The 19,951-nt window shown below is 42.8% G+C and overlaps 1 protein-coding gene across 3 annotated transcripts; it reads right to left on the bottom strand.

Moving 5' to 3' along the window:
- Positions 1–570: 570 nt before the first annotated feature.
- On the bottom strand, positions 571–18,228 carry LOC111955884 (CDC42 small effector protein 1). 3 transcript variants are annotated; one of them, XM_070436323.1, is made up of 5 exons: positions 18,037–18,228; positions 7,485–7,793; positions 4,541–4,642; positions 3,014–3,085; positions 571–2,659 (listed from the first exon to the last, which is right to left on the bottom strand). In XM_070436323.1, exons 2-4 carry the CDS (start codon positions 7,665–7,667, stop codon positions 3,017–3,019), a joined length of 354 nt encoding a protein of 117 aa, XP_070292424.1. In that variant the 5' UTR covers positions 7,668–7,793; positions 18,037–18,228; the 3' UTR covers positions 571–2,659; positions 3,014–3,016. The 3 variants fall into 3 exon arrangements, with proteins under 3 accessions (XP_070292424.1, XP_023832002.1, XP_023832004.1); XM_023976234.2 differs by having other exon boundaries at positions 4,541–4,645; positions 18,037–18,223; XM_023976236.2 differs by lacking the exon at positions 18,037–18,228 and adding an exon at positions 10,324–10,434 and having other exon boundaries at positions 4,541–4,645.
- Positions 18,229–19,951: the final 1,723 nt, after the last annotated feature.

The following is a 19,951-nucleotide window of genomic DNA, read 5'->3' as shown; positions in this document are numbered from 1 at the left end:
TGTTGTTGAGATTACTGTGGTCTCAGACAGCTGCTTGTAATAAAAGCACAAGATGTTGGAGGATGAGATGTGCGGAGGCTGGATGAAACCTCTCATAATAGTAAGTCTCTTCCTGAAACGTTGCACAGTGTGATTTGCTCTGGCTGTTGACTCAAATTGAAGTTGAAATTGAAGTTTCCGTGTTCATCGCAGCAAATGTAACCAAGGTTGATATCAAGTGATTCGTTTACAGATTTCTGCTGTCAATCTGGGTCTGAAGACTAATTAAACACTTGAAATGTTTGATTTCCCTGAACTCAAAGTATTGCTGACTTATCAAACTGGGTATAATTTGTCTGCATATTATTCCCTAAATCAGGGGTTCCCAAACTTTTCACTCAGGGCTACCCTCTTTCAGAATTGGGGAACATTTATTTTTCATATGCACTTGTGTATAAATAAGAATTTGTTCTTAACTGACTTGCCTGGTTAAATAAAAAAAGGTCAAATAAATAAATAAACCTCTGGAGGATGTGCCCCTTCAAAGTAAATGGCACTTTCAAGTAAACAAACACAAGAAACACACATGGATACATAAAATAGACTGTATTTTCAGGAGGGAAAAAGCCCAGAAGCGGAGAAAACACARAGATTTGCGGCAGTTGAAATACTTCCTCTACTATCACACATCTGTCCACATAGGATGACTGTGGAACACATGTGCAATTAAAACAAAAGAGGGAGACCCAGGAAAACAGTGCAAKTGAAAAAGAAAGCACGTACATTGCATCCTGGAATCTCTTCAGTCAGAGATAAGAAATCTTAAAACAAAACTTTAAAAAACTAAAAAACTAAAAACCCAGCGCCACAGCTGACAAAAAAATGAGGATAGTTGTAAAACAAATAATAAAAATTACTCTCTCATACGGCAAYTGTTTGCCTGAACTGTGGTAGGCATGCTTCTAAATGTAATATTGAATACAATGACAACAGCAGGTCCATTTACCGGTAATGAGGCAAAATAACTTGATAAATTGAAAAAAAAACAGAAAGCAAAATCAGACATCACTTTCTCACCGTAGTATTATAGGCTTTGCCGTTTCCTCTAACCTGAACTGTAGATTGCCATTGAAACAGAAAGCCCATAAGGTCACCTTTCAGAATAGCTAAAAAGTGAACGAGCATGTCTCAGCTTAGACTGGCAGGGGCCAATTCTAAGACGAACACTGTGCAACAGGAGAACCAAGGCCAAGTTGCCATAGTTTGATACATTTGAGATGTTGGTGTCATAAACCTGCTGAACTAACAGTCCAGCTAGATGAGTTTTTAGATGAAGGCAAACGATCAAGATTAGTTACTGCATCTTACATTCAGCTWTCAAACGCTTACAAGTGGATTGCGCAAGAAGACTACTACCCCATACAAACTTGTTTAAAACGCCAAAAAGTGAGTCTATGGGACACTACAGAAGGTAATGGTTTTTATATTTTTTTGTCACGTACACCGGATAGGTGCAGTGAAATGTGTTGTTTTACAGGGTCAGCCATAGTACAGTGCCTATGAGCAAGGGACATCGATACATTTTTCACCTCGTCTGCTCGGGTATTTGAACCAGCGATCTTTCGGTTACTGCCCCAACGCTCTAACCACCGCTGGCTACCTGCCAGCYCTATCCAGTGTTCAGATGTGCTGGTGTTAAAGCACGCATGGTAAAAAAAAAGCGCCTAATATATAAAGGCATAACTTTGGAAATAACACTTAAGGTAGAAGTATATATGAYAGGGTTGTCTATGAGAACCTTGGTGTGCATTTGTAAGGAAGACTGAGTGACTAATGGTGGAATGTGTGAGAAAGACTGGAAAACTTTAAGAATCCTCCACGTGAAACAGGCAAAGTGCCAAAACATTAGCAAAGTAGGCCTACAAGTGACCACTCCCACCCTGTATGTCTACAGTGCTGCTAAGATTGGATCTTAAACTACTCCAGACAAGTAGCGGGTGGAGCCAGGGGTGATGCCACATCCTGCTTGTCAGTTGAGCAACTTTGCTTCCAAAACCTAAATAACAATTTGACCACTGCACTTTAGCAATACATATGAAAACTGCCTGCTTGTCATGGCACTATAGGAAACAGATGGGCTCAGTTTCCACCATTCACTACTTATAAGGCATTATAATCATTACAGACAACACTTTTAAAAGGGCACAAAAGCACGCCACTTCGTGTCAAGAACAAAGAAAACTTTTGCTTGCGTTATTGAAAGAGCAGTATCACACTTGTGAGACGCTCTTGTTGGTGAAATATGAAATGTTCGGACAATCCCTTGCTTGAGACAGAGGCAAATGGGAAAATCTGTATCCGCCAGCAGCCTGAAGTGTAACAAATACCTACGAAAAGCCCACACACAGTCCCGTCCAGTCCCCAGTGCTGAGTGAGAATCCAGGGTACTTTCCCGCTTCAAGGCAAGAGTCATGTTCCATTCGAAACTGGATGATGGGGGATGAAAGGGATTCTGGGAAATTAAGTCTTCTTTATTTTTTTATTTATTGTGCCATTTGCGGTGGTCATTGTGGGCCTAAGTGCAATATGCAGAGTTGGTCCATGAAAGTTGGCTTGAGGCTGGGTCCGAGGAAAGGGGAAATGAGGAGCTCACGTCGATTCCTTGGATTGGTCCATATGTCTGAAACCGCAAACAAAACATMGTCATTGGAGAGCAGTAGTTTCTGAATAAAAAGTAACACTGAAGAATATCTTCAGATACAATTTTTTATTTTTTTTTAAATACTTAAATCCACAGAGTATGCAGTCAGGTGTTTAAAAAAAGTTTTACAAGAACTCAGGCTAGTAGTTCATCGTCGTCATTTGGAAGAACAAAAGATTGGGATATTAATGGATGGCTCTCCCTTTCATACTGCTTGACAAACAATTCCCCAATCTAAAATAAACTAATTAAGATTAACACTTTCAGCTGGACATATTTATTTAACCCCTAAAACAGTGTGATCTAAAGAGTGAGTATATAGATGGTACTTACTGGCTATAAGAGGCTGCTTCTGCCATTGGTGCTGGGTCCTTTGGACCTCATCTGTTCCTGGACTGACCCTGACTGCATGGGGGACAAGAGCAACATGGCAGTCACACTAACATCACTCCCTGGTAGTTATGTCAAATACAGTGGAGCGTCAACCAGCAAGAACAGAGGACATTGACAAGATTACCCGTTTTCTGGTATTATGGACCAGTCAGTGTTATTAAAGATACCTTGAGTCATTCCACCTGCAGCTGGATTATACAACGAAAACTGTGGTTGCTAAGTAAGTGCCCTTTGCTCACTCACAAATGGTGTGACATGTTGATATTTCATATGCCGAATGGGAACACGCTGTAGCCCTACAATCCCTAGCGGTTGATGGATAAACTAGAGGTGGGTATGTGGAAACGCTAACTAACTTTGCAACACTAGAACACTGTGCATGAAAACTCAAAACAGACCTGTAGGTCGGGATACTGACGGCGCAGAAGGAGAGGCAGTGTCAAGATTACACAGACAGACGTTTCGTAATGGTGTTATGGAAGTGTTATGTAATAATTCTGCTTAAACAAAAAAGGCAGCAGTGTTTGTATACCACGCCTATTTACACTGTTCCAGTGAATTGACTCCAATTAATGGGCTTTGTATCATTATAAGGGTTAGTCATGGTTGGCAATGGAGTCACCGGCTTAGTGTAAACACAAAACGTATACGTCTCTCATTCGGCATTAAAGCTCATTAAGGTTGTCAATGCTAAGTAAACAAGACTTGATCACTGGTGCGTTTACTTGGTTTTCAGTGGGATGTCTGAGTTCCCCTTTAACAGGCACAGAAAGGAGCTCTTGTTTTAGGTTGCTGTGCTAGATGATTGGGGGAATCCTCTACCAGCGTTYCAGGACACAGAGGGGGCCTTTCATTTAGCAGCCAAGGCCTTCCCAGCTGTGTCCCCTGTCACTGTCCCTTCTCTGTGTGCCCTCTGGAATCACTCCCAGGGAGGGAAGAGGGACTGAGCAACAGGGTGTAGGGAACATCATGAAGTGGTAGGGAGGGGGTCCATTTCAGTGTTTCACAGGACCACTTCCACAGGCTGAGCCTTGTTCAAAAGTGAGGCTGCAGGTGGCTGGCTGGCGATGGGCCAGTTAGCCAACGAATGGGGGTGGGACTAGTGTAGCAGTTCATGTATGAAAGCATCAGTGTTTTTGTATAKATTTTTGTCCAAAGAAAACCTCTGGACAATACCAATTCCCTGGTTTTATAGGTTATATTATAGGTTATATTATATTATATTTTACGCAATATCTTCCAGACTTGATCCAAGTGTTGAAATAACAGTTTAAAAAAATGAATTTGACATGCAATGCAAGTATAACGCAAAGACCAAATAATAGTACTCACTATGAGCAGCCCAACAGCAATTGTCAGAGATTTATCTGTCAAGATTACAGACTGACCWATCATTCTTCTAAAACACTGATTACAAAATGTGTAAAAGGATGGTCTTTATGAAAGTAGCCAAAACCTTKTACATACCGGCGGCAAACCTTCCGCCATCTCCCCAGAGCCAATGTGTGTGAGGTGCATAAAGTTCGTCGGCTCTCCGATCATGCTGCAGTCAATCTTCCTCCTCTTCTTCTTCTGAAACAAATGCAAAACGTCAGGAGGTCAGTGGCCAGCGACCTATAGTAATTAAAATATGGCGAGGCAACTGCATAGCACAGCAGCTGTGCAACCAAAAATGAAAGCGAAATTAGATTTTAATTCAGAAGATGCTCTAAAATTACAACATAAACATGCACTTAATCGAACTATGATCGACATTTTGTCTCCAAATAAGCAGCTTATATTATTAGAGACACAGGAGAGGAACGCTTATTTGGTTATAGGTGTAAACCATGAGGTGGTCTATTGATCATGGGATGAAATACTATAGAACAAACAGAAGTTGATGCTGGAGAGTAAACAATGTCAAAAAAGCCTCTGTGCAAAGAAAACTTGCAGAAGTAGTCACGTAGAGGATTTTTAATAAAAAACWAAAAAAATGTGATGGCTTAGAATATTAAATAAAATGTTCTTGCTATGCATAAGCCATAAAAAAAATGAAGGCTTTTTAATTGTCCACTCTATTGTTAGTTGATCATCTCCTGATGCAGGCTGGCAGATGCCATTGACCAGRATATAGACCTTAAGCCATTTTAAGTGTTACATAAGCAACTTTGACCGATGCTTACATCTAAACAAAATTGTGCTGCTGACCAAACGTTGAACCCTGTATCCTATGAGCTAGTCATGTAACAAAAACAAGGTAGACCACTGTYTGRGTCTTRTCTTCTTGACGTCATCTTGAATTCGGAGGATCTGTTGGAGCATGCCTACATACCCAATGAATCAGGCATCTTACCGACCATTCTTGTTGCTACATTGGCATGACAGAGGAAAGCAGTCATTCCCACAGACTRGGAAAGACAACCTCATGACCATTTCAGCAGGCATATTGAATCAGTGAACACCTAGCAACGTAAGATGCCAGGAATTGAACTCAAACAACATATGCGACCAAATAAGGTAACCCTATACTTTTCTTGGCTCTATTGACATTGACGATCAAGTAGGAGCCTCACTGTGTAGACCAACTTCCGAGTATCAATACGGCAATCGATTAKAACTTAAAACACTTTGCTGTTTGGTACTTCAGTCCAAACAGCCCTTGAAAACATTAAAAAAAGGCATACCAAACCTAACCAAATGCCCAGCTGGTTGGCATCCACTCAAGTGGCAGCCATGAGTCATACCAAARTCAGAAATAAGCCCGCACTATAATGTTGCTTAATGGGAGGTATYCTATCCAGTGGCTGATTGATGGAAYGTCTAGCTAATTGGTCAGCTGCGTGTGCTGCAAAAGAGAAACCGTCGCTTAGCAACTTATTTTAGGAGGCCTTCAGTGTGTGTAATAGCAACCATTTGGCATAGCCTGTGCTTAGAAAAGTGGGTAGCAATTACATGACTGACATACAGGAAGTTAGGCAGACCCAACATCTCATGAGAGCATCAGTAAGAAGGGTCGCAATACAGTAATATTCAAAAAAAATGACATGCCACACAAGCCCCTATTCTCTCGAAACAGTTCCACCATGTAAATCCTTGCATGTATTTATTTAAAGCGGCATAACTGTACAGTCCTCCCTCAACAATAGAACACAGGCCCTAAAAATAAATAAGAAAAGAGGAAGGGAAAAAGCCATCCCACGGGACAGTGGCCCAGTCCCCTTCCTTTCTCCTGGGCCCAGTCCCCTTCCCCTCTCCTGGGCCCAGTCCCCTTCCCCTCTCCTGGGCCCCCGGGTTCATTGTTGACGAGTGGGAACGGATGGACACAACCCGCCGTTACACAACTCTCCCTGCAAAATCTGGGCCAGGAAAGGGTGCCGCCCTGAGGTCAAGGGTCAGCAGTCGCTTCTGGAGAGCTAAAGGGAAGTTCTTCCACTCTCCGGCGAAACACTGATATGTTCGGTCATCAAAAAGGACCTCTATTCACCCCTGTAATGCTCGCCAGGATTCCATGAAATGTTTTGCTTTGAAACACCTGACGACGCTAAGCTACTCTCGGTCCAGGCATTATAGTTCCCTGGACAGATCGATTCAGTCGTTAGCGTCATTAAATCAACATCAGACTAGAATGTAAGATAGTAAGGACATGTTTTCAATACAGTCCGTCCCCATATTGTGATGCTTACATTACTGTTGGACGCAACTATGCCCGGTCAAAGTTATAAATATGGGTCACATGGTCAGTGAATATTAATGACTGGCATTCACCCTAAGTATAGTGCGCGTGAAATAACAAATCAAAAGATGGCACTCTCAAGATATCGCTCATGATGTGGATGCCTCTAAACTGCAAGCTATAAAKCCCCCGTTTAAAGATATCAGCCTGTAAGTGAATGCAGATGGAGTCTGAAAAACACCATAAATACATTGGCCTTTGCCAACAGATTTATTGGACTTTGATGCATTTAAAAAGGGTCCCTCGTAACATCGTGGCGTAAAAAAATAATGGGTAAATAGATCGTTGGGGAGTGTTTCACTTTTGGCTGTTCTAAGCATGCATTTAGGACTCCCTTGATTGGGCCTCTGTACCTATCAATAAAACTCTGATAACTGTGTGTTGAATGCAACAGCCAAAAACACTAAGTTCTTGTGTGTGGTCAGAGTAAGCATGCTTGGCTGCCTGGGATGCCCAAACCTTGCCTTTGGCTACAAGAGACTTGCCAGGGACCTCTAACAACCTCTTTGGAACTTGGCAAGAGAGGGTTGAATAGAATTGGCCAGGATCTAATATAGCGCAAGCTTGGGGAGTAAACTTCATAGTCAAATACATCTATTAGATGAGGAATTTTGTGAAACCTGACAAAGAACGTTAGAGTAGTGGGTATTTTATACCTCTACATGAGTAAATAAGGGGCAGCTGGCCCAGACTCACCGGTGGGGGTTTGGCCACCACGCAGCAGCCCATCTTGTGCCAGAACTCGCTCATTCCTGGGCTCCGCCGGTTCTGCCGGTTCAGCGCCCTGCTCTCTGTCGCCGCCCTGCAGGCTGGTGAAGACAGGTAGCCTCTGTGACCCTCAATCTTGGGATAGTCCTGATGCATCCAGATCCCTTGCATCAGATAGCCAAAGTTGGTCAATCCCCAAACCCTCCGCCCCAAAGGTCAGGTCCTGATTCGCTCAAGCCTCCCGGTGTCTTGATCCTTCTTCGGTATCCAGTCAGATTAAAGTCCGTAGGGTTTAATCTGTTGAGACAGGAGTTTATTAAAAATAATAGCCAATGTAATGTGAACATAGTCCTACTAGTTGTTCATTTTATTTTTAGCCAACATATRACTGCAAGCCTAACCCCCTAAGGTAGCAAATCAAATGTATTTATGAAGCCCTTCTTACATCAGCTGATATCTCAAAATGCTGTACAGAAATCCAGCCTAAAACCCCAAAGCGCAAGCGATGCAGGTGTAGCAGCATACTTCTTACTGGATTCTGCCCAAACCAGCATCTTGTCTTGAACAGTGTTTTGCTTGCACTGTTTTAAAATGTTGCAATTCTTCGTGAGTAAGTCTGCTTCATGAGTGCCGATGATGACACATTGACTCACATTGCCCCGTCCCCCAGTTCTAAGACTCAAGGGTTTGTGGTCTGACCACAGTGGCCCCATCTTCTGTTCCAAGTTCCGACATAACGGAAGGTTTGATCAGACACGGATGGCCACACAAACATGCATAACACGTCTAACACATAGCTTTACAAACAAGTGACAAGCACATTAGACATGAGAAAGTCATTCCAAGGGTGAAAAAACATCTGKAACAGCAATGACCAAGCATCCTCCTTTCGCCTCTAGGTTGTTCRCATCTCGTCCCAGTTCCAGCCTTGCTAAGTCACACGAAGAAGCCAAAATGATAACACTCTGGAGCACCATCTCTGAAGCCATTTATATGACCTCTTTGCAGTGTGAAAGAAAGTTCTGCCAAGAACATTTCTGCCTTCATAAAGTTTGGTTTATACTACTTAGTGTCGTCTTTGGTTTATRGCCATGCTTTTAAGGTCGTCACTGATGAGCCGTTAAGGCAAATTAGAGCTGCGGCTTTTTGGTATTTTTTATTAGGATCCCCATTATCTGTTGCGAATGCAGCAGCTACTCTTCCTAAGATCCACACAAAACAGAACATTAAGACAAGAACAGCTCAAAGACAGAACTACAAATTAAATGTTTTCTTTTTAAACAGCCTACATAACACATTCACATAAAACATCTAGGTCAAATAGGGGAGAGTAGCGGCGCCGTGGTTACCGCCAGGTTGTTTTCCACTACTGTGCTTGGACTTTAGTTTACTTTGGGCCCGCTGCCGATCGTTTGATTAAACTTTTCATAATGACATGGCTCTCCTCCAGCTCCGCTATATCGTGCCCAGAGGCTGTGTGAGGAAACTGTTTAGGAATGTGTGTGGTGGAGTCMCTCTCACACACCTTTTCACAAGAACAAGGTCAAGCCTATGCTCTCTCAAACCCGATACAAAYATACTGTAGAAATWACCTCCTTAAGACGTTAAAATTAGCACATAGCTGTTATTTTCCAGAACTAAGTAAGAGTAAACCTAAAGGCACCACACAGAGTGGGTCACTTGATWGCACAAGCAGATTGCTGGCATTTGYGCATCACAGCGGMTTTAACAMGTAAGCTACCAGCCTGACACACTCACTATATAGTTCCCTTACTAAAGGCTATTTGGTTAACAGTCATCAGGGCAGTCAGAGAGCTAGTAGACTGGTGTACGGTAAAGACATCAGGGTTGCAAGACGGGCTGGTCAGTGGGTGTAGAGACGGTTCTCATGCCCCATGGCTTACTGGGATGAAGTGGAAGTCTGTACACAGACTTATGACGATATAAGGGGTGTGGATGGATGGCAAGGCAGGCAGGCAGTGCCAAAAACACTGGCCCATCATTACGTCACAAWGGCCAGGCCTTACAGGCTGGCACAAGTCAAATAGGACACAGGCGTCTGTAGAGTTGAGCCACTAGCCGAGCCAGCCTTGCTCAGGCAAAGTCTGGGTCTAACTTCTCTCCGCGTTGACCTCTTACCGTTTCACCCCAGAGCAGGTACACTTAAAAAAGGGATTATAGTGAGGACACACAGCAGTGTGAGAACACAGTACTCGGAAAGAGGGCTAGAACTGTCTTCAGGACAGCACTGGGGCTCGGAATATCTCCTGTGGTACACTATTTAGAGGAGAGTAACCTCATGACCAAGTTCCCCATGATTCATAGCACAAAAAAAACAGAGGGTGGGGGTAGGGACAGACTAGGGGCAGTTGAAATACTTGTCCGGTGAGGTAAGGATTAACGGAAACTCCCGCTTTGGGCTCATCTGGTCTCTGACGCCATGCTCATCATCTTGTAGGAATAAACCGGCTTTCCAGAGACCTGGGGCAGTCTCTCTCTAATTTGAGGTTTCCCCTGAAGAGCAACGAACGATGAGCAAAACGAACCCTCTTCAGAAGAGTGACAGTCCAGTTGTTGAATTACTACTGGAGACTCATCTGTTGAAGTGCTGGAYAGACCTTGATAAGATGGTGCTATATTTTGCATATCTTCTTAGGCCACAGCTGTTTATTTGTTCAACTACTACAGGCTACCCCGTGGGAACAGGGAAGAATCGCTCTGGTTCCCCAACAGGGATTTTTTCCCCACCCAACTTTTTGTCTTATTATTAAATGGGCAAGGTGGTTCCTCAGACAGTACAAAAAAGGTTGACAGTTTAATAGCTCACCCTGTCAGGATCCCTTGAGACAACACCTCTTCTTTGMGCCAAAACCATCCAGCAACCTTCTTTGGATGCATGTGTATCTTTGCATCGACAGAGTGAGAACTCACAAGTTTGTATATTGCCAACACAAATAATGGAATCCTCCTGCCCTCACTCACTGGACTCCTGTYTCCGTCCAGATTTCACATGATCCTCAGTGCTGCTGAGGCTTCCCTGTTATCTATGCTGAACAGGCAGAAAAGCCAAAACAAGAAGGATGACAAAGAAGKACTGTGAGACTAACCTTATTCAAACACCACAATGTAGCTACAAGTAGCAGACAGCATGTGATGCATCATGAGTCCAATTGTCAGGTTTGTTACCTAACCCAGCTTTTCTTCTCTTGAAGGGGGGGAATTTATAAAAATGTATCTTCAAGACGATATGTTTTTATACAAGGCATCAACTTGACCATTCTAAGGCAGTTAGCAAAACGTATTGTCTCAACATGTGTTTGTTKATTTCATATCCCCATGGGTAGGCTGACAGTGACGACACTTCCTGCTAACTCACCAAACACTGACGTGGCTAAAAATTCCATAGACATGCTAACAGACTCCCCCTGTAAGAGATGTGGCAAAACACATTTCATTGCAGCCCTCTTTTCCAAATAGCCAGAATGAACAGCACATGTATATAAAACATCCACGGCTACCATCATAGAGGTTGCATTTGAAAGACATAATGGCTATAACTTACTGGGATTTATGAATTGAGAAGCAACACAGACAAGAGGTAATGTGATCAGAGATATTGATGAAAATGACGTTCAACCCTGACTAAAGACCAGCTCACAGACGCTCATACAACCCACCAAAGCCCCCCCCCCCCCCACAAAATATAATAATTTCCATGGAAGTCTCCCTGTTGACATGGACTCATAATACCAAGCCCTGTTCCCTCAAAAGGACAAGGTGCCGGGTCGCACTATAGACAAGACAACGCCTCTGACCTAGACTAGTAGAGAGTAACCTAACGTGATGCCCAATTAATAGAGCCAGATCTAACAGCATTATTATATGTGAGCTGGAAAAGATAGTGGAACCTTAAGATTCGTACACTGGTTGTTATCCTCGCATCTCAAAATCATTCAATGAGATCGTTCAGCAACAACAATGTTGAGATTAAGATGTTCTGATACCCTTGTTAGAGATTAACGAGGCAAGCTGCAGTCAAAACAATAAACAAAGCGTTTCACCGCCACGGTTTCTGTAAAAGGCGGAGGGYTGGGGCTGAAGAAGTGTAACCACTCAAATTCATACGCGGAGCATCCATGACATCAACATCATAGTTTTAGCTGTGTTTTAAAAAGGCTATACAGCATTTGTTTACATTTACTTAGTTTACAAACATTGGAGTAAAACAAGCTTATATTTTGGGTTCTAATGTGGTACAATAGTTGAACTAAGCTCATGAGATATTTAGAAGTTATATTCCTCAWGAATCAATGGGTACATATCCAAAAATGTATGTAGCAACTGCAGAGTGCCCCCCTCAATGGTCACAGTTATTCAATGACATGCTCAATAGTTACACACCTATACTATAATCGTTTGTTTGCTAATGCAATAGTCCTGCAAGCTACCTACCTARCAACTGGGTGAAATCTTGGATGTGGGTCAGTGGCTCACTGTTAAAAGGCGAGAGGAAAAGGAGGGGAGTGGTCTCTAACGCAGGAATTACAATGAGGCCTTTTCATGGGATCTGGTTTAAAAAAATACTTTACAACTGGTTAATGGCACATTTAAAAATTGCAGACACAAGGGTGGCGCAGTGGTCTAGGGCACTGCATCGCAGCGCTAGCTGTGCCACCAGAGACTCTGGGRTCGCGCCCAGGCTCTGTCGCAGCCGGCCGCGACCGGGAGGTCCGTGGGGCGACGCACAATTGGCCTAGCGTCGTCCGGGTTAGGCCGGTAGGGATATCCTTGTCTCATCGCGCACCAGCGACTCCTGTGGCGGGCCGGGTGCAGTGCGCGCTAACCAAGGTAGCTAGGAGACCACTGTTTCCTCCGACACATTGGTGCGGCTGGCTTCCGGGTTGGAGGCGCGCTGTGTTAAGAAGCAGTGCAGCTTGGTTGGGTTGTGTTTGAGGACGCATGGCTTTCGACCTTCGTCTCTCCCGAGCACGTACGGGAGTTGTAGCGATGAGACAAGATAGTAATTACTAACAATTGGTGAGAAAAGGGGGTWAAAAAAAAKWAACATTGCAGACATRAGTTGTCAAGCAACAGCTTGAGGACAACATAGATCTTTCACGGAATCCAGTGCACTGCCATCCACGATTTGATGAATGGTTCAGGTGTTTAGAATTGTATTGGAACTGAGGTCTTTAGTACGGTTGCGTTAAATCGAGAAAAGCATCAGTGTAGTGATTCCTGCCTGGCATTAGATGAAAAGCAGGTAGGCCTACATTTATATAGTTGGTGAAGATAGGTCTCTTCAAAATCAAGTTATTCAGATGTTTTCAGGTCTGAGAGGTCTAGTGTCCATTTTCCACATCATCTGTTGTGTGCAACTACGCATCAATCCCAAATTAAAATGGGGAAGAGAACCATTAGTCCATAACAGGAGTTTACATAGTGTCCTGTGCTCCCAGAATGACTTACAGGTAGGCTTACTGAAATAGGTCTCCAAAGTGACTCTCCTCATGAAAGATTAAGTATGGTCAATGTATACATGGACCTTTTGCTTACAGTATAGGAACCTCTTCACCCCCACTACTTAGGTCACTAATGTGGCAGTGTACACTGGGGTGTCCTTTAAAAGAAAGAAATTAATAAAGATTAAAGTTGCTCCTATCCACAACAAGTACAAAGTKAAATGTACAGGAAAGAACGCAGTTAATGTCACAATGGGATTRGACACTTCCATGACTCAATACAGCTAGTTTGACATTTCCTGCTATCTTTATCGGAATTATCAACCCCCCTGCGTGTCACGGGTCATAGGTTACTCCACAGAGTTCCACACTAGCAGGGGTAAAGTACACTCCCCACATGCCAGGCTCAGCTGCACATGTTGGCTGTTCTAACCACCTCAGACATGAACTGAAAACCCTAACAAACTAAAAGATAGAATTCCCCTGGCCCTGCACACATACAGTACCAGTCAAAAGTTTGGACACACCCACTCATTCAAGGGTTTTTCTTTAAAACTATGAAATAACATTTATGGAATCATGTAGTAACCAAAAAAAGTGTTATATAAAATATATGTAGATTTTTTTTTTTTTTTAGGTGTGTATTGTTAGATAACCTCACTGTTGAAGCTAGGAACACAAGCATTTCGCTACACCCGCGATAACATCTGCTAAATGTGTATGCGACCAATAACATTTTATTCAATCCCCTCCTGTATCAAAATCCCTGCTGCCTCAATTGTTTTGTGTGTCCCAATTTAATTATTATTCATTTATTTTTTGTTTAATCCTTGGCTTACAATGCTCGCGCCACTGCGGAAATCAAATGAATCTAATTTACCACCCAACCCTAAGGTAAACTAGAGATCTGAGAAAGAGTAAAACGCWGAGAATAAACATGGCTTGATGAAGAGATTTTTACAGGATGGGATGGGTTTCTCATATTGGCACGATGCGTAGGGTGTTTACCTTTCACTCCAGCAACCCAGGTTGGCTTCCTTGCCCAGGCGTTGCTACATTGGTGTCAGAAATGGGATGGCGGCTGTGAGGCCATCAGAASGCACGGCCCAGACTTGTGAGTATTTAAAGCACAGGGGGGGACGTAGAAGTGAGGAACATTTGGGGTTCTGAATGAAAGTTGAAAATAAATCATAGACGTCTATGATTGGTTCAGATTTGGTCCGGGCCAAAAARCTACGTCTGTTGAAATCAAGGCCGTTCTGGAACGCACCAAATCTGAACCAAACAGACTGCAAAAAAAAAAAAAGACGTTAGTGCATGCTTACTAAGGTGTAGCCTACAGTGTTGCCTGAAATTTTATGAATGCCCATCTGTGGTAAGCCTAACATTTGTAATACACAAAAAGACTTCCGATCTGGACAGAACCAAAAATAGCCATCCAAAAGATGTCGGCTRGTGCTTACTGGGGTGTAGCCTACCATGTCGCTGGCAATGGAATTTTATGAATGCCCATCCAAGTGGTAGGTCCACCATTTGTGAAACAGGCCGTTGCATTGGCTTTATTAGTCCTGATTCCTGTGACTAATCAATTTAGCTATTCAAGTCCTGAATACAGGGTTTCTATACAGCACTTTGAGATATCAGCTGATGTAAGGGCTATATAAATACATTTGATTTGAATATCAGCTGCCCAACTTCAATAAGGAGTTATRGTGAGCCTATTTGCAATGRATTTACACAGCAGGAAAGGCAGAACAATTTTATTTTTCGCTATGATCAGCTTGTCAAGAGTTGACGGATAAAACTTGAGACCGCTGATCATGACAATGGGGTGAAACTCCTGGACAACAGTTGTGATTGTCTCTTTTACTTTGACCTGTCCTGTTTTTAGAATATGTTTTTTCTTAATATTACAGCAAATTTTTTATTTGATTGGGCGCCATTGAGGTTAAGCTATTTGATCAAAGAAACTTGCATGATGTAAAAAGTCTGTCTCATTACATTGCATCTCCAGCCTGTAGGCTACAGAAAAGGCCACACGCTTTCTACCATATCCTAATTCTGCTACATGATTTATGACAAAGAATTTCTTTGACTCACAGGGATGAGTCTCTCGAACAGCACCCTGGAGAGGCGCGCTGGGAATGGARAAGCAAAATATTTTGTGCCCCTGCCTTTGACAAAGTGGGCACTGATCATCACATGGCGGCATCAACGCTCACCTAAAAAGCTCTTATGCCACTGGTTGAGAGAAATTGCCACTGTTTCAGGGCAGAATTATGTGAAGTTGTGTTGTTGTTGGTGGTGCGTCTTGGTCAGTTTAGCTCAGAAAATGCCACCCTCATCAATCTGCCAACATAGGTGGTGCCTAACCCTGCCTAATGAGCGGGCCGGCCGTGGTGTATGGGGTTTTGTTTTCATGCCAGAGACCAGGGTTGGCTACAATATTATCAAGCTGAAGACCTCAACATTGAGGTTGGAGCACACAGTATTGAAGAGGAGCCAAATCCATCCCTGACCAATGGGCTTTCCCATAGAGGAGAAGCAACAGTCTGAGGGAGTACAAGACCATTTACAGTCTCATCCCAAAACTATGCCCTCCTGAAAATAGACCACAATGGCTTACTTTACCCAATGCATTCAACTGACTGAGCCACTGTCGCCAGCCTGACTTCCCTGAATGTTTTAGACCTCTAATTTGGATCTGCGAAAAAATAAGAAATCAAGTCATAAACAGGCTATGTAATTTGTCCAGCTCTCTCGTCTCTTAGAGGAAATGAATACACACAGTATCTTGAGGGAACATATTGTTATTACTTTAAAGTTTAAAAAAAGGTACACTAAAAAATATATACACATGTAAAGTGTTTGTCCCAGMTTTCTTGKACTGAAATAAAAGATCTCAGAAATGTACCATACGCACAAAAATAGTATTTATCTAAAATGTAGTGCATAAATTTGTTTACATCCCTGTTAGTGAGCATTATCCTTTGCCAAGATAATCAATCCACCTGATAGGTGTGGCATATCAAGAGGCTGATTAAACAGCATGATCATTACACAGGTGCACCTTGTGCCGGGGACAATAAAAGGTCACTCTAAAATGTGCAGTTTTGTCACACAACGGCACAGATGTTGAAGAAGCATGCAATTGGCATGCTGACTGCAGGAATGTCCACCAGAGCGGTTTGCTGATGTCAACGTTGTGAACAGTGTGCCGGTGTGGTTATGGTATGGGCAGGCATAAGATACGGAAAACGAACACAATTGCATTTTATTGATGGCAATTTGAATGGACAGAGATACCATGACGAGATCCTGAGGCCCATTGTCGTGCCATTCATCTGCCGCCATCACCTCATGTTTCAGCATGATAATGCATAGCCCCATGTTGCAAGGATCTGTACACAACTCCTGGAAGCTGAAAATGTCCCAGTTCTTCCATGGCCTGCATACTCACCAGACATGTCACCCATTGAGCATGTTGGGATGTTCTGGATCGACATGTATGACAGCGTTTTCCAGTTCCCGCCAATATCCAGCAACTTCACACAGCCATTGAAGAGGAGTGGGGCAACATTCCACAGGCCACAATCAACAGCCTGATCAAGTCTATGTGAAGGAGGTATGTGGTGCTGCATGAGGCAAATGGTGGTCACACCAGATACTGACTGGTTCTACTCGCCTACTTTTTTTTTTTAGGCATCTGTGACCAACAGATGCAAATCTGCATTCCCAGTCATGTGAAATCCATAGATTTTGGCCTAATGCATTTATTTAAAGTGACTGAAATCCTTATATGAACTGTAACTCAGTCAAATCTTTGAAATTGTTGCATGTTACGTTTATATTTTTGTTCAGTATATACACAACATAACATTTAATTAAACATGATAAAGAGAGGGCTTGAATTATTCCTGTCATTGGATGAAGACATCTTCTGTATGGGGGAGTTTTGTTAAGAGCCCTGACGCTGGGTCTGAACATTATCACGCATCCCTTGCGTTACTATTTTGGAAGGATAATGACTTCATCTTTCATGTCGGCTATAAATATATCTTTTTTAACTACATGTTCAATTGAGAAAACTTTACAGGGTTTGCGTTCCCACATGACCATATCTCCCAGGTTACAGCGCGTGTTTACAGAAGACAGTTAGTTAGCACAGGTGGTCCCTCTATCTAGCATGCTCTGAACACCTGTTTGTAACGCCGGGTTTTCCKCAAAATTGGTCCCTGGAACCCCCATAGTGCACGTTTTGGTTTTTGCCCTAGGACTATACAGCTGATTCAAATATCAACACGTTTTGAGTCAGCTGTGTAGTGGTTACAGCAAAAACCAAAACGTACACCGAGTTTGCGAAACGCTGGTGTAACTCTGACATACTGCCTGTTGCAACTGTATTAAAGCCGGTTAAAAACAGTGTTTATGTTACATTTGTGAAATTATTTTGGATGTGATATGAAAGTAAAGGGCTTCATGTTTCTAGAACCGTTTCACAATTGAGAAAAGATTCACTTCAGATTGAGTTTTTGGCTGCTAGAGCCAATCTACCTCTGAAAATAACACAATATCCTTTCGACCTTAAGTAGCAATGGTAGACACTTGGGCTAGCGGACTAAACTCCGCGGTTTATGAAGTGTCTGAKCTTCAACACAGAGTTTAGTACGCTAATCTTGGGCTAGAACTACTCAAACAAGTGTTTGATTTACACCTGACAGATCACACTCCAGCAAGCCATTTCCAAGGGAATAGCCACAAAATACATTACATAGCCTACCTTTATGTAGCACGATAGGCTAAGCATTATTTAACCAAATAGTAATGACTTCGAGTTTGATAGAATCTGGTCGTTTCCTTTAAAGCATAAAACATTTAAATTAATCAATGTTGAAAATGTCAAAGTGCAGGGACATTTAGATTCTAGACAACGTAACACAATTGTCTCTGGGTTTGGCCAACTCTAAGCCTTCTCAGTAAGAGAAACATTGTAACAATGACCACGTACCCCCTTTCATTTACAGAATTAGCTAGTAAGCTAGCCTACATGAAGAAGAAAGTCTCAATAGCTAACTTACCTCCGTTCTTAAATGTACCCAAACAGTGTCGATATCCAGTAGCAAAATTATTCGCTGAATGCCTTTTCAAACACCAACGTATAGCACCAACCACACTTATGCTGATTCTCGTTTTTTGAGGTGTGGTTCTAAGTTGTTCAATCAGGAAATTGAAATGTTTTAAAATATTTTTTCAAAAGCTTATTTTGCCGGTAAAGTCAAACAGCACCCCTTATGGACATAGACGCGATTTGAAGTGAGATTAATTAAACCCCGCGTCATCATACAGTCAACACTGCCACCTACAGGGAAATTGCAGGTATAGACCTACTCTTAGTACGCAATCCAAGTTTCAAGTTTTTATGTCACATGCACAAGTACAGTGAAATGCCTTTCTTGCAAACTCAAAACCCAATGATGCAATAGCAGTGTATTACTAGGAGAATAAAAACACGAGAAATAAGAATATGAAATACACAATTACATAAGTAAGAATATTATATACAGGATTTAAAAAAAAAAGTCAGTTCCAATACCAAATTGACATGTACAGGGATACTGGAGTGATGGATGTAGATATATATAGGGGTAAGGGGACTATGCAACTGTATATAACATAAACAGAGTAGCAGCAGCTTGCATGTGAGTGGGTGTGTGGGTGTGTAGAGTCAGTATAAATGTATGTGCATATTATGTGTGAATGAGCAAATGGAGTGAGTACATGTGTGTCTAGTGCCCTGTGAGTGTGCATAGACAATGCAAACATTGAAATAAAATGTCAATAAAGATACAAGGTAAACTCAGTCCGTGTAGCTCTTTATCAACCGTATTGCTTGGGGATGGAAGCTGTTRAAGAGCCTCTTGGTGTCAGAATTGATGCACTGGTACCTTTTGTCGTGTGGTAGCAGAGAAAATAGTCTATGGCTTGGGTGGTTGGGGACGATTTRCCGGGCCTTCTTTTCATACCGCCTGATATAGAGGTCCTGGATGGCAGGGAGCTCGGCCCCAGTGATGTACTGGGCTGTCCGCACAACCCTCTGTAGCGCAATGCGATRGAAGGCAGTGCTATTGCCATACCAAGCAGTAATGCAGCCAGTCAATACGCTCTCAATGGTACAGCTGTAGAACCTTTTCAGGATTTGAGGGTCCATGCCAAACTTTTTCAACCTACAGAGGAGGAAGAGGGACTGTTGCACCTTCTTCACGACTTTGCGTGTGTGTTTGGACCATTTTAAGTCTTTTGTGATTTGGACACAGAGGAACTTGAAGCTGTCTACCTGCTCCACTGCGAGCTTGATAATGGTGTTGGAGTCGTACATGGCCACACAGTCGTGGATGAATAGGGAGTACATGATGGGACTAAGCACACACCCCTGTGGGGCCCCTGTGTTAAGCGTCAGCGCGCTGGAGGGGATGTTGCCAACCCTCACCACCTGGGGTTGGCCTGTCAGGAACCAAAGTCCTAAGCTTGGTGGCGAGCTTGGAGGGGATAATGGTGTTGAATACTGTAGTCAATAAACAGCATTCTCACAATAGGTATTCCTCCTATCTGGGTGTGCGAGGGCAGTGTGGAGAACAATTGAGATTGCATCGTCTATGGATCTGTTGGGGCAGTATGCAAATTAGAGTGGGTCTAGGGTGGCTGGGATGGTGGAGTTAATGTGTGCCATAACCGGCCTCTCAAAGCACTTCATGATTACAGAAGTGAGTGCTACAGGGCGGTAATCATTGTGGCAAGATGCCTTGGCGTTCTTAGGAACAGGAATGATTGTGGTCATCTTAAAACATGTGGGGATTACAGACTGGGACAAGGAGAGGTTGAACATTACTGTGAATATGCCTGTCAGCCGTTCTGCGTTGGGGCAATCTCCCCCAAAACATTTTTATCCATGCCAGCAAGCCACTACACAACACAACACTAAACAATACATTAATT

Source organism: Salvelinus sp. IW2-2015, linkage group LG31, assembly GCF_002910315.2.
Source record: "Salvelinus sp. IW2-2015 linkage group LG31, ASM291031v2, whole genome shotgun sequence".
NCBI classification, from domain to species: Eukaryota; Metazoa; Chordata; class Actinopteri; order Salmoniformes; family Salmonidae; genus Salvelinus; species Salvelinus sp. IW2-2015.
Note: the sequence above shows the minus strand (reverse complement) of the source record. Positions and strands in the feature narration are given on the sequence as shown.